The 26,634-nt window shown below is 43.6% G+C and overlaps 1 protein-coding gene and 1 pseudogene across 2 annotated transcripts; one reads left to right on the top strand and one right to left on the bottom strand.

Annotated features, from left to right (window-relative positions):
- Positions 1-11,801: 11,801 nt before the first annotated feature.
- KISS1 (KiSS-1 metastasis suppressor) lies at positions 11,802-22,831 on the bottom strand. Of its 2 annotated transcripts, none has more exons than XM_027870846.1 (3): positions 22,787-22,831; positions 16,638-16,753; positions 11,802-12,155 (listed from the first exon to the last, which is right to left on the bottom strand). In XM_027870846.1, exons 2-3 carry the CDS (start codon positions 16,738-16,740, stop codon positions 11,860-11,862), a joined length of 399 nt encoding a protein of 132 aa, XP_027726647.1. In that variant the 5' UTR covers positions 16,741-16,753; positions 22,787-22,831; the 3' UTR covers positions 11,802-11,859. The 2 variants fall into 2 exon arrangements, with proteins under 2 accessions (XP_027726647.1, XP_027726648.1); XM_027870847.1 differs by lacking the exon at positions 22,787-22,831 and adding an exon at positions 17,137-17,225.
- On the top strand, positions 21,251-26,370 carry LOC114049423 (annotated as a pseudogene).
- The last annotated feature ends 264 nt before the right edge of the window (positions 26,371-26,634 follow it).

Genomic DNA, 26,634 nt, shown 5'->3' with positions numbered 1-26,634 from the left:
ATTGTGCTTTGCGGGGGGGGGGGGGGGGGGAGTTTGCTAAAATTCATCTCCCTGCAACACTGACTCAAAGATAATACAAATAACATCGTGCTGGATTACAAGGGTTGGTGGCCACTGTGAGCAATCCTTGGTGGACAAGGGAGAAGGCTAAGGCACAGGAAGCCAGTGTGTTACAGTCAAATGAGTACTCTCTGGTTAATTAAAGGGCCTCGGTTCAAATTTGGTTTTATCTATCTTATTACCTATGTAACTCTGGGTGAATCACACAGTCTCTCAGTTTTCTCATCTGTGAAATGAGGCGGTTGGACTAGTTGGCTTATGAGTTCTTTTCCATCCCTAGTTCAATGATCTTAGGTCCACAAAGCCATGGGTTTTGAAAATGTGCAACTACTTCTTGTGACAGAAACAACTCAAATGAAAATTGTTTATAAAGGCCCAAACTCAGAAGATAAAACCCTCTGTGGGGAGGGGGAGGTTAAGTACCTGCGGGGTTTATAAATATTTAGGCACAATCCTTGGGCCTTTTAACGCAAACATAGGAAGAGAAGGAATGAGTGTGTAGGACTAGCAGACTCACTCTTCCATCTGCCTTAATTAACTGCCCCACCCCCACCTTCCCCATACTTCGCTTCTAACCCCCTGAGGGCCCCAGCTGGTTCTTCCAAAGAATTTTTCAATCAGGCCGGAGCTCTGAGCAGCTGGGCCTTGAAGGGAAAGAAAGAACTCCAAATAGAGGCTTAATAACTATTCAGGGCCGGTATTGTGTGGGTGGTCCCAGGAGGAATGAACAATGTAATGAAGAGCCCTGGGGAAGAAGTCAGAGGTTAGGACTAGGGGGCCTCGAGCCTAGGAAGAGGGAGGTATCCAGAAGGAGGATGCCTACTCTTTTTAAGAGGGATCTTGAAAGAATCAGAATTCAGATGCAGGGTTGAAATGGTCCCTTCCTGACTCTCCAGGCTTCACTGCTCTTGGGAAAACCCAAGAAAATTGAGGTAATCCTGACCTGTCTTAAGAATTTTAAAGTGAAAGGAGCAGAGGGGATGAGAGACTGAAAATAAGTGCCGGGATAACACCTTTTCTGTTATTATTGTTTGGTTGTTTTTTACGACTTTCACGACTATGAATACATACATGTTTGCATATATGCAGGTGTATGCATGTTGTTTAGTCATTTCAGTCATGTCTAATTCTTCATGATCTCATTTGAGGTTTTCTTAGCAAAGATACTGGAGTGGTTTGCCAATTCCTGCTCCAGCTCATTTTACAGATGAGGAAACTGAGGCAAACAGGGTTAAGTGACTTGCCCAGGGTCACACAGCTAGTAAGAGTCTGTAACCAGATTTGAATTCACAAAGCCTGACTCCAGGTCCAGGCTTTCTATGCCCTATGGCATCACCTAGCTTCCCTAAGATACTAGAGTGGTTTGCCATTTCCTTTTCCAGGATAACACCTTAAGAGAATGGAAAATTTTAAGTATTGGTGGGGTATCTTTCAGAGTGGAGAAATTATAGTCAGAGGACCTGGGTTCAAATCCTAACTGCTACTTACTATCTGTTGGACTTTGTACAAGTGAAGTCACAACTCTAAGACTCAATTTTCTCGTCTATAAAACAAAGGGGTTGATCCCAGGGTGGATAACTCCCTCCTTCCTCAGGTGTCCACGGATAGATTCCAGGGGATCTGCAAACTTAGAAAGGATAACAATCACACTTTTGTTTCCTTTGTAATACTCTGTATTTTATTCTATGTATTTAAAGATATTATTTTCTTTTTGTCTGTTTTGTTTTATTTTAAAGACTGGATCCCCCTTCCTAACTCAGTCTTCAAGTGTAGGTGCCATTTATGGGCAAATTCCAATACTGACCAACACCATTCCTCCATGGGCAACCTGGTGCCGCACACATATACCTCCACTCCTCCCAGCGGCTCACAATACTGATGCCAAAGTTAGTGCAGACACTAGATCAGTTTAGTACACAATAATTCAGAAACTTCTCATCAATCAGCCTTAACCTTGAGGGCAGCTGGGATTACAGGTGTGGTAACCCTCCTGCACAGCTCCCCACACCTCCCATTAAAAACATGATTCTGAGAAAAGATCCATAGGTTTAACCAGACTGCCCAAGGGACCCATGTCACAAAAAAGGTTAAGTACCTCTAGATTCTAGATTCTAATTCTAAATCTTATGAAATTCCATTTTGTCTAGGGTTATCAAAAGCCACATAGCAAAGCATATAAATAAACCAGCCTTTAAGATGAAAAAAATACTTTTCCTCACATTGGGGTTGACTTCTCTCTATGCCAGGTAAAATGGCCTTTAAAACTCCAAAAGCTATAACCCACAGACTTCAAATTTTGCCTCTTCCTCCAATTCTCCTTCCTTTTCATGTCCTTTATCTGGCTCTTGGACTTCAAAACCATTCTGTCTCATTCTGTAACTTCCCTCAGAAGTTACAGGCCTCCTCACCCTGGAATATCCATCCATCTCTAAAGGCCTTCTTAACATGGAACATCACTTTATAAGGCTTACTTCCCCCCCTTCTCCCATTGGTGAGTTCCTCCAGGAGCCTCCATTTTGTGAAGCAACCCAGGCTGGTGTGCATTCCCCTTTCAGCCCTGTTCCCAGCTTTCAGACTTCAGAACCATGCCCCGTTGCTGGGACCTTCATACTTACTAGGTCAAAACTATTTTCATAATAATACTAAGATATTTTAATGTCTAATACAACAAATATCAGTAGATATAAACAAAATAAACAAATGCTCTGGGGAGTTCCTCAATAATTTTTAAGAATATAAAGGGGTCCTGAGAACAAAAAGTTTGTGAACTACAGTCCCATCCTATAATATGTGCCATTGTAATGAATAATTATTGAGTCAGCATGGTTTCAAAGAACAGGTCATGTCAGACTAACCTCATTTCCTCATTTTGACAGAGTTACTAGATGAGAGGAATGCTATAAATATAATTTACCAAGACCTGCAAAGCATTTGATACAGTCTCTCATGTTATCCTTGTGGGCAAGATGGAGAGGTATTGGCTAGACAATAATACAGTTAGGTGGATTCAGGTTACAAAGTGCTATGTGTTGTTTGTCCTTCATTCTCAAAGAGGATCAATGACATCAGGAAGATGATGCCATGACTTTCAAGTGAATTGGATTTAAGTGAGGCAAGGCTGTGCAAAGTCACCAGCCTCGCTCTCTCCTATGGAGCCCTGGCTCCAGTGGCGAGATATAAATCAGGATGACTAGAGATGGCCCCAGATGCAGTGGGAGACCCTGGCCTTTTTTAAGCTAAGGTCTTTCCCAGGGCTCAGTTTGTCTGAGGCAACACCCATTCAGTGATTAAGGCAAGGTAAGAAATGAGGTAAAAAATGGCCTCTTTTACCTAGTTAAAAAAAGATCAATCTGAGAGGGGTTCAGGCTAGGTCAGCTTGGAAGGAAATATCTAGGAGAGTGCCCCAGTTATTTGTGTTTGCCCTGTACTGTTTACCTTTTTTTTTTAACCAACTTGGATAAAAACATAGATGGGGTGCTTATTACATTTGAAGATGACCAAAAGATGGGAAACTGGGAGGGATAGCTAATAGATTTGATGACAGGAAGGATTTGAAATGATCTGAATAGAATAGAGTAGAATGTTGAGCTGAGTCTAATTTTTTGTTTGATATTTAATAGGGATAAATAAAAATCCTTACACTTGGGTTCAAAAAAAAACATCAGTATGAAATTGGGTACAGTATGCCTAGACAGGTGTTCATCTGAAAAAGATCTGAGGTTAGTGGACCACATACTCAATGTGCCAACAGTATGACATGATGTCCAAAAAGGCTAATCTTATCCTGTATTAAGAAAAGAATAATGTCCAGAACATGGGATGTGACCATCTCACTTTGCTCTTATGTGGCTCAATATTGAAGGGCTTATTGCTTTGGGATGTTACAGAACATCATGAATAGCTCTTGGTCCTCTACCTCACTACAGCTAAAGGCAAGGAAGAAGATGGAGGCTGTGTCAAATCTGCTTCAAAGAGGATTGGACACAAAGCCAGGAGGAATAGCCCACTCAGTGAATCTTAAAGGGAATGATTCTGCTATCAGGCACTCTCTCTTTTTCTATTTGCCAATCAGGCCAGGACTCATTGACCTCTCCCTATGTGTTCCCTTTCCCTAACCCTGGCAGTCTTTTACTTAGCCATTTTCAATATGCACAGATGACATAAAGTTGCTTAGACAAGCTTGAGAGCCTGGGTCTTAGGCTGCCTTTTCTAGTTTGTTTCTTTTCCAAGTATAGGTGATTGAGCAATGGTCTTGCAATGGACATTTCCAGCCTTAGAAGCAATCTTATGAGTTATAAAATCCACTCCAATCTATCCTCCACAGTGTGACCAAAGTGATTTTTCTTTGACCCACTCATTCTTTAGCATTAGGTTATTTAGTTTCTAATGAATTTTTAATCTGTTTCCATAGCCCTTTATTGAATGTAATTTTTATTTCATTGTGATCTGAAGAGGATGTATTTAATATTTCTGGTTTTCTGCATTTGGTTGTGAAGTTTTTATGCCTTAATACATGGTCAATTTTTCTCTCAGTGCCATATACCAATGAGAAAAAGATATATTCCTTTCTAGTTTCATTCAATTTTCTCCTGAGATCTATGGTATGTGACTTTTCTAAAATACTATTCACCTCCTTAACTTCTTTCTTGTTTATTTTTTGATTAGATTTATCTAGTTCTGAGAGGGGAAAGTTGAGGTCTCCCACTAATATAGTTTTACTGTCTTATTTCCTCCTAAAACTCATTTAACTTTTCCTTTAAGAATTTGGGTGTGATTGTTGATAATTCAAAATAAATTAATAAAAAAAAGAATTTGGATGCTATATCATTTGGTGTATATATGTTTAGTATTGATATTACTTCATTGCTTATGGTATCTTTTAGCAAAATGTAGCTTCCCTGCTTATCATTTTTAATTAGATCTATTTTTGCTTTTGCTTTCTCTGAGATCATGATTGCTACCTCTGCTTTTTAAAAAATATTTAATAGATAATATAGCATAATAGATTTGGCTCCCGACCCTTACCTTCACTCTGTGTGTGTGTCTCTCAGCTTCAAGTGTATTTCTTATAAACAACACATTGTAGGATTCTGGTTTTTAATCCACTGTGCCATCCACTTCCATTTTATGGGTGAGTTCATCCCGTTTACATTCATAGTTATAATTACTAACTGTGTGTTTCCCTCCATCCTATTTTCCCTTTGTTTATCCTTCTCTCTCTCTCTCTCTCTCTCTCTCTCTCTCTCTCTCTCTCTCTCTCCTTTGACCCTATCCCTCCTCAAAAGTGTGTTGCTTCTGACTGCCCCCCCATCTACTCTTCCTTCCATCAATTTCCCCAACTCTTCTCTTATCCTCCTCCCCTCCTTCCCTGTAGGGTAAGGTAGATTTATATGTCCAACCAAGTGTGTATGTTATTATCTCTGAGCCAATTCTGATAAGAGTAAGGTCCATGCATTACCCTCTACCTCCTCATTTCTCCCCTCCTCTGTATACCTTTATACCTCTTTTATGTGAGATAATTTATCCCATTCTACCTCTTCCTTCCCCCTTCTCTCAGCATATCCCTTTTTCTCATCCCTTAATTTTATTTTTTTGGATATCATCTTATCATAGTCAACTCACGCCTGTGCCTTCTATTTATGTACGCTCTTTCTAACTGCCCTAATAATGATGAAGTTCTTAGGAGTTACAAGTATCATCTTCCCATGTAGAAATGTAAACAGTTTAACCTTATTGAATCACTTATAATTTGTCTTTCCTGATCACCTGTTTATGCTTCTCCTGAGTCTTGTCAAAGTGATTTTCCTAAAGTGCAATATCAATATCAATAAACATTTATTAAACACCTACTATGGATACTATGTTAAGCAGTAGGGATACAAAAAGAGGCAAAAGACAGTCCCTGACCTCAAGGAGCTTATAGTCTAATGGTGGAGTTTTGACATCTCTCCCCAATAGTGCAGGTTTGACCATGTCGCTCTCCCTATTCAATAAACTCCAGTGGCTTCCTATTACTTCTAGGATTAGATACAAATGCCTTTTTTTTGGCTTTTAAAACTCTTTACCACCTGGCCACTTTCTAGCTTTCCAGTATTCTTACCCTTACTCCCCTCCATGCTCTGCAATGCAGCCACACTGGCTTGCTGTTTGTCATATATTCCATCTCCATCTCTGTACCTCTTCACTGCTTGTCCCCCAGCCTTGGAATGCTCCCCCCCCCCTTAGAAGCCAGAATCCCTGGTTTCCTTCAAGACTCTGCTGAAATGCCATCTTCTGCAGGACACCTTTCCCAATACCCCTGGGTGCTAGTCTTCTCTAGGGTTATCTCTTCCCTACGCCGCATGTATCTGCTATGTTTTTACTTATTTACATGTCGTCTTCCCATCTGGTTGCTGTTCTTTGTATGCCCAGCATACAAAGTTAGTACAGTTATGCCTGGCACATGGTAAGCACTTAATAAATGCATACTTGTTGGTTGATTGATTGGGGACAAAGAGAAGACTGGGCAATTGTATGACAAAGATTGTACCCAGTTGTACCTGACCAAGCTCGAATAAAGAATTTTGGGGGGGGGGGGGCTAGGCAATAGGGTTAAGTGACTTGCCCAGGGTCACACAGCTAGTGAGCATTATGTGTCTGAGGCCAGCTTTGAACTCAGGTCCTCCTGACTCCCGGGCCCAGTGCTCTATTCACTGCGCCACCTACTTGCCCCTTCAAATATAGCATTTTAATGTGGCCCAGATGTAGTTGAAGGTAACACCACTTGACCATTGACTGACAGTTGTGCAAATGAATATCAACTTTCCTGCTGCCCTGCCGTTTCTCTGCCCCACCCCCCCGTGTGGAAAGAGTGTGGGCTCCCTGTAGTTAGCACCTAAATGGGGAGGAAGGAAGGAGGAAGAGCGGAGGAAGGGATATTCCATATGGAACGTCTTTCCCCTTTTCACATAAGGACTGGAAACTATACCTCCATCTCTTAAAGCAGATTTAAGGGGATCCTCTGGCAGAGAAGAAAACTCTACCTTATTTCCTCCATTTAGAGTCACAGACAGGCTTCCTTATTTCTTTCTTTTCAGACATCTCCCACAGGCCACAGAAAGAAGCCAGCGCAAATTGCATAGGCATAAGATCTACGGATTCGACCCCCTCATTTTATAGAGGAGGAAACTGAAGATCATGGTAAGTGCCTTGCCCAGGGTCCCAGAGGCAGAGGCAGGATTTGAATCCTAGTCTTTGGATTCTAAATCCCTTTCTCTTTCCACATTCCCAGGCTGCTTCTCAGGTAATTCTGCCTGGCACCATTAGCACCAAACCTCAGGCCCAGCATTAATATACCAGGTCGGGCAGGTGGGGGAGTCCCCACCCTTTCTCCAGCTTCCACTGAGTCCAGCAGGAAGGGCTCCAAAATACATAGCTCTCTGTGGCAGAGAAAAATGTATGTCTCTGCAGGTAGGTTTGGTCTGAAACCCAGATTTTATTACACCCACTTCCCACTTGTTTTAGAGCAGGGACCCCCTGGGAGTGAGATGATCCCTGTTCCCCCAAGGAACTCACTTATCTCTTTCCATGCCACAGTTCTCAGAGAGGGGTGAATCTGAGGGTCTCTGATGGCAGGGAGCTGGGGCTAGCCATCACAAAGCTTTAGAGAAACACAGACATGGACAGACTGGGCTCTGCCTTCCTCCTTTTGACCCCTCTGAGGACTTTCCAACATCATAGACAGCTCTCCTTCTGGGATCTTTGAGAATGCAATAGTCCTAGAGAGCAGCCTAAAGGTGGCTTGAAGCACAAGTACCCTGTGATACTCTGTATGCCTAAGCGCACACATGTTCAGTCATTTCAGTTGTGTCTGACTCTTCATGACCCCATTTGGGGTTTTCTTGTCAGTGGTTTGCCATTTCCTTGTCCAGCTCATTTTGCAGGTGAGGAAACTGAGGCAAACAGGATTAAGTGATTGTACAGGGTCACATAGCTAGTAAGTGTCTGAGGTCAGATTTGAATTCAGGTCCTCTTGACTCCAAGCTTGGCATTCTATCCATCGCACTACCTGGCTGCCCCATGTTAATGGGGGTAGGGATCCTTCATCTTCAAAGAGGACCGATGATATCACAATGTGATGGGTGATGTCCTGATTTGCACCTGAATTGGATTTAAATGAGGCAGGGGTGCACAAAGTCATCAGTCTCACTCTGTTTTCCAGAGTTATCAGAGTCCAGTGGCGAGACAAAAGTCAAGACAACTGGGGATGGTCTGGGATGCAGTGGATGACCTTGACGTCTTCAATGTTTTATCAAGCTCTAAGCAGTACACAGTGCCAGCTTCATGGCCATTGGAACACATTATTCTCATCCTCCCATTCTGTCAGGGCACACACTGGGTACCAATAAATGCTTACTTACTGATTGAATGATCAATTGATTGACTTACCAAAGCCGGTGTGCAGACCCCCTGCTCTGGAGAGCTGGAAAGCTGCCCAGCTAACTGCTCAGTGAACACGTTCAGGCTCCTCCCCCTCCTCTCCCATTCGTCCAAACTAAGAATGGGGTTTGTCAGATAAAGAGAGAGGAGACTCATAGGGAAAGGAAATCAGACCAGCAGAGTGCAGGATTCAGACCCGGACAGCAAGAGTTCCTCCCCTCCCAGTCTTCACCAGCAGGTAAATCAGAGACCAAGGCGGCCCCTGACAGAGAAAACTGCTCACTTTGAGGAGTAGGTATGGATTCCTTGTCCTTCAGAAAGGTAGCATGTATGGCTCACAATAATAATGGCATTTAAGATTTGCAAAGCACTTACACATATTATCTTATTTGATCCTCACAACAACCCCTGAGAGGTAGATATTGTTATTATCCATGTTTTACAGATGAAGCCAAGAAAGTGACTCGTCCAAGGTCACACAGCCAGTAAGAATCTGAGGTAGGATTTTAACTCAGATCATCCTGACTCCAAGTCCAACATTCTATCCACTGAATCACCTTGCTGCCCAGATTAGGGTTAAGGAGGGGGGGGGCATCCCTGTAACCATGTAAAGGCTTTTAGGGAGTGGAATTCCTTCCCAAATGAGAAATGGCATAAATGCTATTGCAGAAGATAACATCCTATTAACACACATTAACTAGATAGGGAAGGTTGTTGTTATTGTTTGTCCTTCATTATTGAAGAGGACCACGACATCATGGAGGTGACCACCATGACTTGCAAGTGAATTGAATTTAAGTGAGGCAGGGCTGTGCAAAGTCACCAGCCTCACTTTCTCCTCCAGAGCCGTCTGAGTCCAGTAGCAAGGTAGCCGAAGGGTTAAGGGTTAGGTCAGGTTGCTATGTTTCCATAGCAACTCGCTGCATTACCATAGATAGGAACACAATGCTACTCTCCCTCCATCTGCACATCCAGACCACCATCAGAATCCCAATTCCTTTCTTGGTTAGAACATGGGTGAGACTTGGTGTAGACTCCCCAAATCCTCTAGATGGGAAAACTAGCCTGAGCTAGGGCCAGGGGACTTGGGAACATCAAATGGGGTCTCCATCTATCCTCCTATGTCAGAAGCATAATGTCCAGAAATCCTCTGCCCTGGTCAGATCACATGTGCAATGATGGTTTTGGTCTGGGTGGTGAGGTGATTCAAAATTAAGTCCTGTGAGAAATAGTTGAACCGGGGATGGTTAGCTTAGAAAAAAGGAGACTTGGTAGGGGTCAGGGGCAGGGGCAGATGCTTCACTTCAAATATTTGAAGGACTGTTAGATGGAAAAGAGTAGACTTACTCTGTGTAATTCCAGAGAACAATCCTAGGATCAGTGGGACGATAGATTTCAACTCAGTTCGATTCCTCTGCAAATTGCATTAATCTCTTTTATGACATCCCTCAGAAGTAGTCAGCTAACTTTGAATATCTCTAGTGACAGGGAACTCACTACCTCACAAAGCAACCCATTCCGTGTTTGGACCACTGTGATTTATCAGACAGTTCTTCCTTTACTCAGCTGAAACAAGGGGCAAAGCTTAATCAATAGGAATTTTGCTTACTACGTTTTGAGAAATTTCAGCATAGTTCCCCAAAATCCCAACTCTGGACTTACCCAGTTGGAAGAATCAGAATAGCAAGAATATAAGTTCCCTGAGGATAAAGACAGTCTCTTTTTAAAATCTTTGTATTCTCAGTACTTAGCTCAATGTGTGGCACACAGTAAGTACTTAATAAATGATTTTTCATTCATTAACCAAAAAAAAAATCATTATGGTACAGTGGTCCAGATGCAAAGGAACTTGGCTCAGATCATGCTTTTGATGTTTACTACCCTTATTTACCATGGATAAGTCATTTAACCTAACTGATCCCCAATTTCCTCATCTTTAAAATTCAAGAGTTGTACTAAAAGGCCCCTGAGGTCTTTTTCTATTGCATTAATTCCTTTTTATAACAATCCTAGAAAGTAGTTATCCAGCTTTGAATACTCCCCAGTAACAGGAAACTCACTACCTCACAAAGCACCTCAATCCATTATTGGACAACTATAATTTATTACATAGCTCTTCCTTTGCTCTAGGCTGGGGTTTGAAGGGTAGGGAGGGGGGCTCTGTGCTGGAGACTTTTCAAATCTGGGAAGCAAAATTCCCTTGGATTAAGCTTCATTCCTCTATTCAGTTGCCCCAGGTCACTAACCAACTACCTGTGTCTTATCTTCCTGGGGCACAATAACCTTCCCTGAGGCCTCCCACAGTGACGATGAGAAGTCTATAACCAAATGTTCCAAAAAGAAAGCTCTGGAGCTACTGTGTCCATTCCCTTATACCCCATTGTGTAGAGTAACAGTCAATGCCCGATTCCATACATGGAAGAAGCAGTGATGTAGAGAATCCAAAATGTCAGATAAACTATTGTTCCTCTTTGTCTCTAGATTATATCTGCTTACATTTGGCTATTGGTCGGTGTTGAGACTTGGAGAATTCATACCAGTTTGCAGGATAAGGCCTTTGAAGGTGGGGACTGTCATATTTTTGTATTTGTGTCCCCATTGGCTAATATGGAGCCTGGTACATAGTAGGTGCTTAATAAATGCTTGCTGATTGATTGGTTGATTGATATAACAAAACCACAACCTGAAGATCCTATCAAGAGGAGTTAGGAAGCTTCTCAGCTGCCCTGCTTAACTCCTTGTTCTTTATTCATGCTGGGGGGGTGGACAGCGACACATCTCAGACTGATACAAAGTACCAGCCTAGGGAGAACAGTCTTCTCTAAAGGGTGGGGCTGATTCACACCTTCTTGGAGATTAGGAAAGTATTTGTGTACTATAGTTTAACACAACTTCTAATTCTTGCTGGTTGGTAAATGTAACCAAGGTAGAGAAAGTGATGGTATCATTAGTAATGAAAAAGGCAGCTAGGTGGCATGGAGGATAGAGTGCCAGGCCTGGAGTCAGGAGAACTCATCTTTCTGAGTTCAAATCTGGCCTCAGACACTTGCTGTGTGACCCTGGGCAAATCACTTAACCCCCACTTGCCTCAGTTTCTTCATCTGTCAAACGAGATGGACAAGGAAATGGCAAACCACTCCAGTATCTTTGCCAAGAAAACCCCCAATGGGGTCATGAAGAGTGGACATGATTGAAAAACGAGTAACAGTAGAATAAGCCACAAAGCAGATAAAGTTGTTGATGTAATTTCTTTTATCTTTTCAGGACAGTGAACTTTCTCCCTTTACCCACCCCCCCCAGAAAAAAGCCCAGCCCCCTTGCTTGAAACCTTTGTCCCTAGGTTGAAATTCATTTTAAATCCCGGGACACACACGGTCTCTATCAGGCAGTCACCCGAGCCTTTCCAATTCTTGTCTGTCGCTTTCCATAACGCAGGCCGAAGGAGTTCCAATTGTAGGCGGACAGATCTTTCTCCCGCTCCACCAGCAAGGCTCCTTGGGGTGCTGCGATCAGTCGGCTACGAGTGGGGCACAGACCTGGCCACAGTGGGTCAGGGGTCTCATCAGAGGGGCAGAGTCGTGCCATTTTCTGTGTCTGTTCTGTCTGTTCTGGTTTCTCGGGACACTGGGGCCTCCGTTTCCAGGGAATCAGGTGGGCCAGGAGTCGGCCACGCTGTCCTAGGGCAGAGAAGCCACATGGAGATGCTGAATCAAATACTGCCTAGCATTTCAACCCTATGTGGCAATGAACCCTGGACTGGATTCAAGGTAGCAACACTTCCCCAGAGCATTCAGGGCCTTGCTGCTCCCCACCCCCTTCCTGATATAAAGATTACTTATTTTTTAATCAGAAGACCTGAGTTTAAATACTATCCCTATCATTTACTGCCTGTATGGCCTTGGGCAAATCACTTCACCTCTCTGGACCTCAGTTTCCCCATCTGAAAAATTTGGGGGTTGGATAAAATGGCCTCTAAGATCCCTTCCAGTTCTAAATCTGTGATCTTGTCTGCTAAGCTTTCTGCGCCTCAGTTTACTGCTCTGTTAAATGAGGGGGCTTGGCTAGGTCATCTCAAAGGTACCCCCTTCTAACTCTAACATTCTGAAAATATGAATCTGTGATTCTGGATTGGACTAGAGACCAGAGAAAGTGTCTAGGGCCTCAAATCACATTATTTCCTTTCCTCTATTCCCCAAAACCACCCAGAAAAGTACCCTGGGTACATATTCCTATCGCAGAATATTAAGTACGTAGTCTACAATTCCCGGGCAGGACCCTGCTGAAATCAATCGCCCAGTAGGGTCCTAGTGCAGTATACCATTGGGAAATGGGGTGCTGCGTCTGACTGCCTCTGTGCCTGAAAACCAAGACGCTAGGGGGCAGTAGAGCTCTACTGGGCTGTATGGTACAGTTGACAGCTAGGACCTTTCCCCATTTGTACTTCCAGTACCTCTGATAGTGCCTGTACATAGAAGACTTAAATGCTGCTTAACAAATTCAGAAGCTGTCTTGGAGCCATAGAATCACGTAGTATTTAAAGCCTAAAGGGATTCTTGATATCATCTCATCCAATCCCTTAATATAGAGAAAGGAAACCTAGGCTCAAAGATATTGAGGAACTTTCAGGAAGGAAGGAAAGAGGAAAGGAAGGAAGAAGGAAAGAAGGAAGGAAGAAGGAAGGAGGGAGGAAGGAAGGAAGAAGGAAGGAGGAAGCTTTATATTATTTGGAAGATTGATAAACCTACTATCTATACCTTTAGCGAAATCACTGATAAAAATATTAAATATGAAAGTGCCACTCTAGAGACCTCTATCCTAGTTGACATTGAGTCATTTGCAATGACTACTCTTTGAGTCTGGCCATTTAACCATATCTGAATCCATTGAACTGTATTCTCCAACCTACATCTCTGCTTTTGCACAAGAATAGCATGAGAGATTTTGCCAAATCCTTTGCTAAAATCTAGGTAAACAATATTCATAGCATTTCCCTGTTCTACCAGTCTGGTAACCCTCTCAGAAGAGCACCTGAGTTTCGTTTGGCTTGCCCTGTTCTTGATGAAGTCATGCTAGCTCTTTGAGGTTGTTTCCCTTTTCAGATGTTTACTTGCCATCCCTTTATGATCTAGAAATTTGCCAAGTATCAAAGTCAAGTTCATGGCCCTACAGTTTCCAAAATCTCCTCTTCTCTCTTTTTTTTTTTGACATTTACCCTCCTCTGGTCTTTAAATACCTCTGTCTCTCTCTACAACCTTTCAAAGATCACTGGTGGTGGCTAAATAATCACATATTGGCTCTTTCAGTACCTTGGGATCTAATTTGTTTGGACCTTGAACTCATCAAGAGTAGCTGGGTGCCTCCCTACTTTTTTATTGTTTAGCTGTTTTTCAGTCATGTATGACTCTTCATGACCCCATTGGGGTTTTCTTGGCAAAGATAGTGGAGTGATGTGCTATTTCCTTCTCCAGCTCATTTTACAGATAAGGAAACTGAGGCAAGCAGGTTTAAGTGACTTGCTCAGAGTCACACAGCTAGTAAATGTCTGAGGCCAGATTTGTACTCAAGAAGATGAGTCTTCCTGACTCCAGGCTCTGGTTCTATCCACTGCCCCACCTAGCTGTCCCTCCTCCTTACTAGATGCCTCAGTTATTACCTCTTTACTTATATTGGGTTTAACTCCCTATTAATTATCTGCCATTGGACAGATATATCCAAGGCTCATTTTCCTTGAAAAAATAGAAGCAAAGTAAAAACTGAGCAGCTCTGTCTTCAGTCTCATGTTAAAATCATTCCATCTACCTCAAGCATCAGTCCTATCCCTTCGTTGAGCATTCTCTTTTTCTCCATACAGTTTTTTAAACCCCCCCCCCTTTTTTTTTTGGCTAGGCAATAGGATTAAGTGACTTGCCCAGGGTCACACAGCTAGTAAGTGTTATGTGTCTGAGGCCATATTTGAACTCAGATCCTCCTGAATCCAGGGCCAGTGCTCTATCCACTTCACCACCACCCCCTTTTTTGTTTTTGTTAGCTTTCTTTACTATTCCCAGCTCAATGCAGAGCTTTAACACTCCTGACAGTATTCTTACAGGGTCATGTAATCCCTTTTTATAGCTTTCCTGTGACCTTCTTTTGCTTTCATTGTCTGTATGTTTTTAAATATTTAAATTGGTCTAAGAGTTTCCTGTGAATCCACATCAGTCTCTTTAGACCCCTCCCCTTTTCTTCTGCATCAGAAATTGCTTCTCTTTGTGTCTTCAGAATCCTATTCTCTTGATCTTCCCCATCTCTTCTGGAACAATTTCCTCTGTAGAATTTTAGCCCATGCAATCCTAGCTATCCTTTCTCTGAACCCTTTGAAATCTTCCTTCTCCAAGTCTAAGCTGCGTGTCAGACTTTGACCAGCATTTCCTATCACAAGTTCTAAGATGATATGGTCATTTCACTCCCTTCCCTTCCCGCATTCTCCTTCTTTCTGCTTAAGTCACTCCCTCATTTCAGATCTCCTTCCACCACAATACACTATCCTGCCTCATAGGCTGAGATACTATGGGTAAATCCCTCAATCTTTCTGAAAAAAGTTTTCCCATCTCTAGAAGGGAAATGATAACCACAGTGGCTCCATCACCTCCCCAAAGGTTTTGATTACAGTAATTGCTGAGCCCCAACAGCTGATCTGAATGCCTAATGAATTGAATTATCTGGGTGACCTTAACTTGAATTCTCCTCTCCTGGTCTCATTTTCCCCTTCAGCTGATGAGGTTAACAAGAGGCTAATTTGGAAGGTACTTCAGATCCAAGGCCTTGTTAAACTTGCTATGATTTTTGGCAGGAAGAACAACATTGCTGCTTTGAGTTCACACAATAGTCACAACAAATTGTGTCAGATTAATTGAAATGAGAACTCTGTGTATGGCAGGGGGAGGGTGGCTGACTCTTGGTAGCTACAAGTTCTCTCTTCCCCAATACTCTGGTGAAAAAGGAGGTGGCAGAATGAAAACTGCCCAGATTTGATGAAGTTTGAGTTAGGACCTTTCCCTGTGATTCTCTATCCTGCTTCCCCCTCCCCACCTCCAGTCCATGAGATGGCTAAGGTGGTGAGGGTGTCCCTTCCATACAATGCCCAACATGGCAGACCACTGGAGGAAGGACTTGGGCCATAGTCTCAAACTCCCTCAAAAAAAAAAAAAAACCCCAACCCAAACTCTAAAAGTCTCCGTAAGGGTAAAGCTTTACTGTCTCTAGGGAAAAACTCTGTTCTAAAGTCCCCTACTCCTAGGTTAGGAAGTACTTATCTTCAGAAGAGACTTATTGATCAGGTTTGCATCATTTTCCAGTGCTGATGAGACCCTTTGGAGTGAGGACTAAGAAACTGTGTGATTGGGTAGAAAGAATACCGAATTTGTGGTTTGGGGACCTGAATTTGGCTGCCAGCTCTGTTACCTACTACCTGTGGCCTTGGACAGATCACTACCCTTCCTTAAGCCTCAGTTTCTTTACCTGTAATATGAGGCAGTCGGATCAGATGATCTCTACAACTTCTTCCCGTTCTAGATCATGATCGCATGAGCCCTTCCTGTTGGAACAATCAGGGAGTAATTCTCTCTACTCTCTTGTTGGACAAAGGGAAAGCCAGAGAGATTAAACTAATAGCCCAAGGTCACTCAGCAAACAAGAAGCCAAGTAGGGATGCAACCTAGGAGTCGACTTCTTTTCATTTCAGGATGTTCTCTTAGCTCATGGACCACACTGGTGGACAGCGCTGCCATCCTCCACCCCAGTCTGGAACCTGGTCATGATGCCATATTGTTTTACTCTGTGACTTTAAGTCACTGAATCTCTCTGGGTTTCACCTGAGCCACTTCACAATGACCTCATCAGATTTTCATGTCCCAGACTGATCCTTAATACCACTTGTATCTATTAGAGTGTATTTTTTAATCCCACAAAGGTTGACTTCAGAAAATTTTATATATCATATGAGTATATAGAGTTGACATATTCAGAGGCAATCTATATTCAGAATATGATAATTTTGATCTGATGACTCGTGTGTGTGTGTGTGTGTGTGTGTGTGTGTGTGTGTGTGTGTGTTGACCTAATGGGTAATGAGAGATCTTTATTCCCATCTTTCCCACTTTCCTGCCTCAGATAGCTTGTACCTGTGAATCCAGGGTTCTCAACAGGAGCAAACTTGTCTAGAGTCTCTCCGAATGGGAATACAGAAAGGAATAGTAGCAGTTGCCAGCACATTGAGGTTCTCATCCTGCTGGGTGACCTAGAACAGAAACAGAGACAGAAGGAAGGAAGAAAGAACAAAGTCAGTCAATGTCCCAGACTGAGCCCTACTAAGGTTCCTAACAGGATCCTGTACTGGGTGCCGGGGAGCGGGGGCAATCCAGAATAAAAAGGAGACAATGTCAACTTTTTGGAAAATCCCATTTTGATGGGAGAGATAGTATCCCTATGCTCAATGAACTCTGAATCTGATGGAGAGAGAGAGAGGAGAAAGACAAGAAATAGACTTAAGAACACTCGTAAAGCAGCTTTTGAAGATCTACAAAGTAGTTGTGACTGAGCCTGGGATAATCACACTTCTGAACTGAAAGGAACCATTTAACTCAGGTGGACCCCATGGTCCAGAGAGGGTCAGCAACTTACTTAAAGTCACACAGGTGGCAGAACTTGGTTTACCAGCTCTTCTGCCTCAAAATTCAGCATTTTTTCCTGGATGTCATATTGTCTCAAAGTACTGGAGGTGAGTCAAGCAGGATTTGGCAGGGATTTGGCAAGGGTTTGGCAATTTGCCGAGCCAGTTTGGTGGTGACGGGTCAGGACCGTCCAAGGTAGGGAGTGTGGCCAGAACAGAGCGTCAGAGATCAAAGGGAACATATTCCTGCGTAAATCTGAAAGCACTGTAGAAATGGGAGTTGTTCCTTACTGATATCAATCAGATAAATAAATATTACTTAAAAAAAACAAATAATGTTGTAATTATTAGGGTGATGGGAAGTAGGTTTTCTTAATCCTGTCTTGAATTGGATAACTTAAAGAGCTTTGGTCTTGGAGCCGGGAGAGAGAGCAGAAAGCTGATGACTCAGTCCAGGTAGACTCCCTGTAGGAGGTCACAGGATTGAAATGCTTCCCTCTTTTGCCTGATTCTTATGGGAAACAGAATTGTGTGTGTGCTCATAGCAATGCCTGCCCACGCATGAGTGCTCTTGTGTATGTGTTTTTAGCTTGTGGATTTTGGAGGGTTGTATGATGGAAAGAGTGCCAGATTTGGAGTCAGAGGACTTACATTCAACTCTTACCCGGGTCACTTATTACCTGTGTGTTACCTTGAGTAAGCAATTTTATTTCCTCATCTGTAACATAAGGGCAGGCCACTAGGTGGTGCCATAGCTCATGGGGCACTAGGCCTGGAGTCCGGAAGACTCATCTACCTAAGTTCAAATCCAGCCTCAAACACTTATTAGCTGTGTGAGCCGGGCAAGTCACTGTACCCTGTTTGCCTTAGTTTCCTCATCTGTAAAATGAGCTGGAGAAGGAAATGGTGAACCACTCCAGAATCTTTGCCAAGAAAACCCCAAATGGGGTCATGAAGAGTCGGACACAACTGAAACAACTCAAGAACCACAATGTAAGGGCATTGGGCTAGATGATATTTGGTCCCCTTCCAGTTCTAGATCTACGACCCTATTATCCTTTCTCCCAGCTACCCAGTCCGTAGGATTATCTATTCAGAACTAAAAGGGACTTCAAAGGCCATTGAGGCTGAGGAGATTGAGGAAATAGGCTGAGAAGGGTAAAGTGATTTTGACCAAGTCCACAAAGGTAGTAAGTGTCAGAGCTAGGATTTGAACTCAGGGGATTTTCTCGTGGTTACTGCAGAAAAAAATATTGTTCATATATTAAAGTATACCTAGAAGTGAGGTTGTTGTTCAGTCATGTCTGACTCTTTGTGACTCCATTATGGGGTTTCTTTGGCAAAGATACTGGAGTGGTTTGCCATTTCCTTCTCCGGTGGGTTAAGGTAAACAGAGGTTAAGTGACTTGCCCAGAGTCACACAGTTAGGAGTAAGTTTTTGAGGCCAGATTTGAAATCAGGTCTTCCTGACTCCAGGCCCAGTGCTTGATCCATTGAGTCACCAGCTGCCTCCACCTAGAGGTAAGACACATTTCAAATTAAAAATGCATCACTCTGTTCTCTAGGCTCTCAGAATAGGAGAAAACAATCAAAGGGCTTGGAGCTGGGAATGATGTGCCTATTGGGAGTATCAGTTTCTTCATCTGTAAAATGATGGGGTTGGATAAAATAATTCCTTAGGTCCCTTTCAGCTCTGACATTCTGGGCTTCTATGGGTCTGTCATATTTAGGTTTGGGTGTTTCCTGTACCGGAGACAACCGTCAAATTAGCCCATCTCTCCATTTCTTAGATCCAGCCTACCTTCTTCCTGTTGTAGCATAAGCCTATTTCTTTCTTCTTTCTTCTGTCCTCAATGGAAATGAAGAAAATCCAATTTACAGGTAATAGCCCTTCATAGAATTGGGGACTGTCATTACTTTGCCTTATTATTATCTAAAATTCAGACACCCCCATCCCCACCCCCACAAAGCCATTTCACCTGATTTATCAGATTAATTGTCTCCATTTCCCAATCTCTTAAAGCCCTGAGTGGGTGTAAATAGAGGGAGCAGCTTCTCCTTGAGAGGAAGGGCCACCTGCCCCTTCATCTTGCCTTCCCTGATTAATGCCTCCCCCTGCTCTTTTCCACGTTCTCCCTTTGGACAGTGCCCAGGAACAGCTCAAAAGACTTAAGAGAAAAGAAGTTGGAAAGAGATGAGAAAGAAGCGGGGTTTTTCGTGGGATTGATAAAGGGGAAGAGCCAGAGGGAGATAGACTCATGCTTCAAACTCAAATTTACACTCAGGGCAATGGGACTAAGGATGCAGAGTTGAGCAAAGTGAGATGAAAGTGACCTCTGTTCCCATGTACAAGGACCTGTTGCTAATTTTGCTCATCCTCATGCAGCCTCTCATTAGAAACAAAGAGCCATACAAAGCTATGGCTAGAAGGAACCTCGGATGGAGCTCACTGGATCATATGACTTAGAGTTTGAAGGGAACAGGAGACATCTAGTCCAATCTTCACTTTTGACAGAGTGGGAAACTGATGACCAGAGAAGTGTCAGAGGATAACACCAAAGTCCTCCTAAAGACCTGGAATAAAGGTGCCCCCACACATGCCTGATGGGAACTATTCCTTGCTCTTCTATCTTGGACCCAATAAGCAGAGTAGACGAGAAATAGCAGTATACTGGGAGCCAAGATATGCTAGCCCTGGTTGTACCACTAACTAGCTGGGTGCCCTTGAACAAGTCACCTCAGTTTCTTCATCTGAAAAATAAAAGGGTTGGACCAGATAATCTTTGGGGGCCCTCCCAGTTCCTGATCTGGGACAGATACTGAAATGCCCGCACCCCACTCCCACCCCAGTGTAACTTTCTATAAATCTGGATCCAGAGACTGATGTGCACAGGCTCTCAGGGAGCCCCTCCAGTGGACCCTGCTAAGCCAGTCCACAAATTGATGGATGGAGGAGACCCCTGGAAAACACTCTCCCAAATCCTGAGCTCTCTACGTTTGAATGACTCTGGCACAGGAATGTGCAATTCAGAGGAGGGAGAAAGCAATGGAGGTACTGAATGAATGAATGAGCTTTCTTCCTTTGCTCCCCTATTCACATCTGCATCTCTCTATATATAACCTATCTTTATAGAAAGTTCTATCTCTCTTTTCGCTGGGAGTTCCATTAACAATGAAATCCCAAGTTCAGTCCTCTTTAAAAGATGATTACTCTAGCAGCTCCTGCGCCACAGTGGGGCTCACAAAAGGAAGGGGGAGACCTCTGCTGGGGTATTAGGTTAACTGTCAATGACCGGAGCATACCAGATACAAAGGATATCTCAGCTGGAAGGGTGCCTATCCCTAGATCTTCTTGTCTACTTCCCTAAGCGAACTGATGCCCAGAGTGACTTCTTCTTGGTCACACAGCTATTCAGGGAGCAGAGTAAGCATTTAGTCTACTGCTGGATTTCTGCCAGCCTCACTTGGTACTATTGCCCCCACCATCATAGACATGGCCAACCTGAGACAAAAAAATGAAATATACAAAGATTATCTTTGTGTCTTATCGCCATGATCACTAGCTTTGTATATTTCACACACCCTTCTGTCAGCATCCTCCTCCCTTTCTCCCAATCCTACCAGGTACCCAGTGCCCCCATGCCCATCTCTGGCTGACCAGGACTCCCTCAGTGAGTGTCCAGATGAAACCTGTCCTCTCTGGAAGGACTTCATGCTATTGGACCTCCCTCAGATTCCATCTAGAGCGATAGCTTCTGTGCCTCATTGCTTTCAGCCCATGCTAGGTGATCAAAGGGGATCTGAAAAGCCGAATCAAGCTCAATTTTTCTGTTTTTGTTTTTGTCCAGATAGAACCTGTATGGAGTTCCTGATGAGAAAACATCCTCTAGTACAGATTACCATTCACTCTTTGACATATAGTCTCAGAAAGTTGCCTGCGACAGTGAGAGGCACATCTGCCCAGGATAACACAGTGGGCATGTATCAGAGGAGAGACAAATATAAATGCAATATGGTGGCTTACATGATTGGCTACTCCTTCAAAAGGAGTTGCATTTTAAGGAAGGGCTTTGAAAATTTAACTCAGGCTAATGAAGATGTATCATTTTAGTAAGTTAAGGTTAGATGGAGGTAAAGTTGGGAGATGTTTCCCAACTGCCCTCAAAGCCCATCAGTTGGGAAAATGTCTACCATGCTTATGTACAGAGCTCATCCTGCCTATATAATTAATCAATCAAAAAGTATTTCTTAAGCACTTATGTGCCTGGTGCTAGGGACAGAAAGACAAAATCAAAGTCCCTTTCCTCAAAGGGTTTCCATTAATCTCTCTGGGTCTCAGTTTCATCATCCATAAAGTGGGGATAACAGTATCTGCCCTGCCTTGTCTAAGATTAAGGTAAGGCTCAAATGAAAGCTAGAAAGAACTATGTAGGTTTAAGGTGACATTATCCTTATTCTTGTTTTCACATAATCAGATAGGAACTAGGAGCCCTAGCATACTGATCAAATGTCTGAACAGAAGTCTATCTTTATAGCAGAGAAAGGCAGGGGTCTTGCTCTCCCTATACAGCTCTGCTGACCCTCTCCTTGAGGTATCTTGGGAGAACTTCTCTCCATTCCCCCAGAGTCAGATCCTCTAAGCCAAAATTTTACGGTTTTGCAGGGCACTGTGATGCTTGCTTTCATTCTGCAGGCGCTGACTGGATGCATAGGGTCATAGGACGATGGATTAAGAGGTGGAAATGAATTTAGACGCATCTAGTCTAACCCCCTCACCAAGGGAGAGAGGTTAAGTGACTTCCACAGGGTTACATGATGGTGTAACTAGTAGGTGTCACAGGTAGGATTTAAACCCAGGTCTTCCTGACTTCAGATCTAGCACTCTAACCATCATGCCACACTGACTCTGTTCCAGATCTTTACCCAATTTATTTCTCAGCCAGTCCCACTTTTCCTGGTGGGCTTCAGACTCTGGCTTTGGTCATTGTTGTAGCTGTATCCAGCTGATTCTCATTAAAATATTTTAAGCACTTGGAGTTTTTTAGGGGGAGGGGGCCTTTGACTCCATAGGGGAAGGTGACTGCTGGTAAGGAACTTCTACCCATGTAGGCGTGTTGCCTACCTTTTCTGCAACTTTATAGTTGCCTGAGGAACTGAGAGGTAGGATAACTTGCCCAGGATCACACAGCCAGTATGTGTCAGAGGTAGTACCTGAGCCAAGGTCATCTCTACTCGAAGTCTATCCACTACTCCACGATGCCTGTTTATTTGGAATTACTCTGGAGAGTATATACAAATTTAGACAGGTGAGTATTCTTGGATCAATCTGGTCTCTTTAGCAAACAGGAAAGAGTAAAAGTAACAAGAGCTGCATTTGTATAGCACTTTAAGGTTCTGAAAGCACTTTACATACATACATGATCTCATTTGATTGAAAGAGAACCAGAGTACCCCCGCCCACTCAGTCCCCGCATGGTCAGCTGCTCAGTCCTAACCTGACCTGAGGTCCTGGTTGACATGCTCTGACTTCCTATGCCAAACAGTTGCTCTGGCACCAACTCTTTCGTCATCTTGGTCCAGGCACCCTCCTCCCTGCAATATTCAGTTGATCCAGGACTGGAATCCCCTCTCCCCTAGTGTGGATGCCGAGATGCCACTTACCTTGGCTCAGCCCCAGGGCTGAGGGGACAGCAGGGGTTGCTGGAATCTCAGATCACACTCCAAGGAAGGCAGTTTCTGAACTAGTGGAAGGAGCTTTCCTCCCTCCCTCCCTCCCTCTCTCTCTGTCTCTCTCTCTCCAATTCCAGGATCACCTCTGTTTTATCAAGTCCAGAATGACGTCTTCAAGCTTGGTCCCACCTCTATCTTCTGTCCCCTCCCTTGTCAATCTGGCTTTAAATAAATAAATAAATAAAACTACTTACAGCCCTGTTTTCTGCCCCTTGTCTTTCTTTACCTCTTGTCTCCCATGAGAGGATCCAGCCCCTCTTTTCTTTTTTCTCTTGTCTTCCATCCTTTCCTATGCACTCCATTTCTCAGTTCTCATTCCCTTAGTCCCCTCTTTCCCTCCTTTCCCTCCCTCTGCTAGACATAATGGTCATTTAGCTAACCCTAAGAGAAGCTCAAAATGAAGTCCTAGAGTGGGGTGGTAAGCTCAGGTTATGGCAACTTCTTCCTCTTTCTGTCCCCTGGTCAAACAACCTTGGGTACTTACTGCAAGGCCACCTGGACCTTGGTAGAAATAGCTATAACAATAATAAAGTATTGCTGCTTATTATTATTAATCAGTATTAACTATTGATCAATAATAATAAATCATTACTTACAGAGGTAGCATGGCTTAGTGAAGGAGTGTCAAATTAAAATACAAATGGGGCCATTGAACTATGTATAAGAGCCTTCTGGCTGAAAATTGACTTAGAAAACAACATATTAGCATTTTTGTTGTTGAGTTGGTTCAGTTGTGTCTGACTCTCTGTGACCCCGTTTGGGGTTTTCTTGGCAGAAATACTGGAGTGATTTGCCATTTCCTTCTCCAGCTCATTTTACAGATGAGGAAATTGAGGCAAACAGGGTGAAATGACTTGCCCAGGGTCACACAGCTAGTAAGTGTCTAAGGTTGGATTTGAACCCAGATCCTCCTGACTCCAGGTCCAGCACTCTATCCAGTACACCACCTAGCTGTCCCAATATTAACATTAGCTATGCTCTATTGTATTTTTGTTTATTTTGTTAAGTATTTTCCATTTAAATTTTAATTTAGTTCTCCTCACTCAAGGGAGTAGTGTAGGCATTAGTGTTATTAGCTAAGTGTTTGACACCTCTGCTTTACTGGATAAAGTGCTGGACTTCGAGTCAAAAAGGCCACACTCCAAATATTAACTTCAGTTCTTGCTAGTTTTGTGACTATAGGCTAGGTACTAGGCCTTTTTGTCGCTCAATTTTCTCATCTGTAAAACGGGGATAATGCCAGCTCTAGTACCTACTTTACAAGACTATTGTGAGGCTCAAATAAATCAATGAATATAAGCTTCTTTGCAAATTTTTCAACAATATACAAATGTCAGTGTTGTTGTTAGCATAAACTTTTTTGAAAGATGTCAGAGGAAGAAAAAAAGGCAAATTGCACTGATAGGCAAGAGAGGCCTATGGGCTCTGTGTCTTGGAGATATTAAGGGATTTATGGAAGATTTATATGATTGGATTCCTAATCTTGGAGCTGCGTTAGACCTTGGAGGTCATCTCGTCCACCCTACTGACCCCCCTAGAGGGCACAATGGATAGAGCCCTGGGCCTGCAGTCAGGATGACCTGAGTTCAAATCCAGGCTCGGTCACTTACTAGCTGTGTGATCAGGCAAATCACTTCACCCTGTTTCCTCATCTGTAAAATGGAGATAAGAGGGGCAGCTAGGTGACTTTGTGGATAGAGAGCTGGCCTCCAGGTCAGGGATACCCGGCTGGGTTCGGTGCCCAAGTCTGACACATACTAGCTGTGTGACCTGGGTAAGTCACTGTCAGCACCCTGGGCAAATCTCTACTACTGTGAGTTGCAGAGCAAGTACTAATCAGCTTTGGTGGGGAGAGTGTCCTCATTTGGAAGGTCCCTATGCCAATGAAATCACAGTACCCATGTCAAATACCAGATCCAGGAGTGAGAGGCCATTTTGTAGTCCCCTAGTCCCCTTGTGCCTTGAAGACTTCCTCTGATCTCCAAACTCTGCCTCAGGTTGCTTCAAAGGGTTTCCTCTCTGCAAAGGATATAGTAGCATACAAATGTCTAGCAGGTAGTAAACAATAAATATTTGACTACTGATTGAAAGTCACTAAGTCAGACAAGAGCATTTATTAAGCACCTACTATGTGCCAGGCACTGTGCTAAGTACTGGGGATAGAAAGGCAAAAACATAGTCACTGCACTAAAGGAGCTCTGATACTGATGGAGAAGGAAGGAGGAAACAAGCATTTATTAAGCACTTACTATATGTCAAGCGCTGTGCTAAGTGCAAATATTACCTCATTTGATTTTCACAACCACCCAGGGTGGGAAATTAAAGCAAACAGAGGTTAAGTGACTTGACTAGGGTTACCCAGCTAGCAAGTGTCTGAGGCTAGATTTGAACTCATGACAGAGCAGGATGGAAGCACTATGTACATACAAGGAGGTAACTTCAGAGAGAAGACACTTGCAATGGGGTGGCACAGAGAAGGAGATGGGAAAGGCCTCCTGCGGAAGATGGGATTTCAGCTGAGTCTTGAAGGAAACCAGGAAAAGCCAAGAGGTGGAGATAATGAGGGCAGCTAGGTGGCGAAGTGACTAGAGGCCTGCAGTCAGGAAGACCTGAGTTCAAATCTGGTCTCAGACACTTACTAGCTGTGTGATCCTGGGCAAGTCACTTAACCCTGTTTACCTTCGTTTTTTCATCTGTAAAAAGAGCTGGAGAAGAAAATGGCAAACTGCTCCAGTATTGCTGCCAAGAAAACCCCAAATAGGGCAGAGTGAGTCCTGGGAGCCAAAACTGTAGCCAAGACAGGTGTGCAGTGGCAACAGCGGTGGCAGCGGTTTGACTAGCCACCATGGCTGGGGCCATGGCCAGAAGGACTTAGTACAGAAGGCTCCCTGGATTGAGCTGGATCGAGCCCCTTACTGGCTGAAGCAGTTCCCTTTTCACTGGGGCAAAAACACAGCTTAGGTTTAGAACACAGTGGTAGGAAGTCCTTCTCCAGTGAGCTCCACTTGGTCCACTGGAATGGGTAAAAAGACAAGAGCTTTGCAGAAGCAGTGGCAGCCCCGGATAGCCTGGCTGTGGTTGGCATCTTCAGGAGACTGGAAATGAACATGCCAGCATGCACAGACTGACAGATGCATTGTACACAGTCAGATTCAAACCCTAAACTGGTCCTGTAGGACCCTAAGCCAGAGTTTCTGCTGACTCTCCTTCCCAGGGAAACAAAGCCCAATTCAACAGCTTCAATTCCAACTCCTCCTCCCCATGAACCACCACTACTGAACCTTCCCAGGGTCCCTAACTACCCTACCCTGGAGTGAGAGTGTGACCTGGATAGTACTCAAGGAGCCCATCGCAATTTCAGAGAAACAGATGGAACATTTCTGGAGCCTCCTTTTCACTGCAGAGGATGATAAGAAGGTCCTCATGGTGAATGATTTCTGGCCCCTCGGCTGCTGAAGGGCAAAGTAGTTCAGCCCTCTTTCCAGTCTGGAAGGGGGTCATGCTGTCAATGGTAACAGCAATGGTGTCCAAAGTGCTTCCAAATCAGTTCAAGTCAAACCAGGTGTGTGACCCCTTGGTCATGGACTGACTTCTCAGAGCCATTTGGGGGTTGGGGGCAGAGTAGAAAAGGGAATGGCCATTTCAGCTGTATTATTAGTTCCCTCAGTCCATTTCTAATTTACTTGGGGAGTCTTTCTTACCACCTGATTTAAATGCTAAGAAAGCCCCTACTGCCACAACTCTGCTATCCCATGATCCTTTGACAGCTTTGAAACTGG

The sequence above is a fragment of the Vombatus ursinus genome, unplaced genomic scaffold (genome assembly GCF_900497805.2).
Source record: "Vombatus ursinus unplaced genomic scaffold, bare-nosed wombat genome assembly UNPS02014798.1, whole genome shotgun sequence".
Taxonomy (NCBI): domain Eukaryota; kingdom Metazoa; phylum Chordata; class Mammalia; order Diprotodontia; family Vombatidae; genus Vombatus; species Vombatus ursinus.
This window is presented reverse-complemented; position numbering and strand designations above follow the sequence as displayed.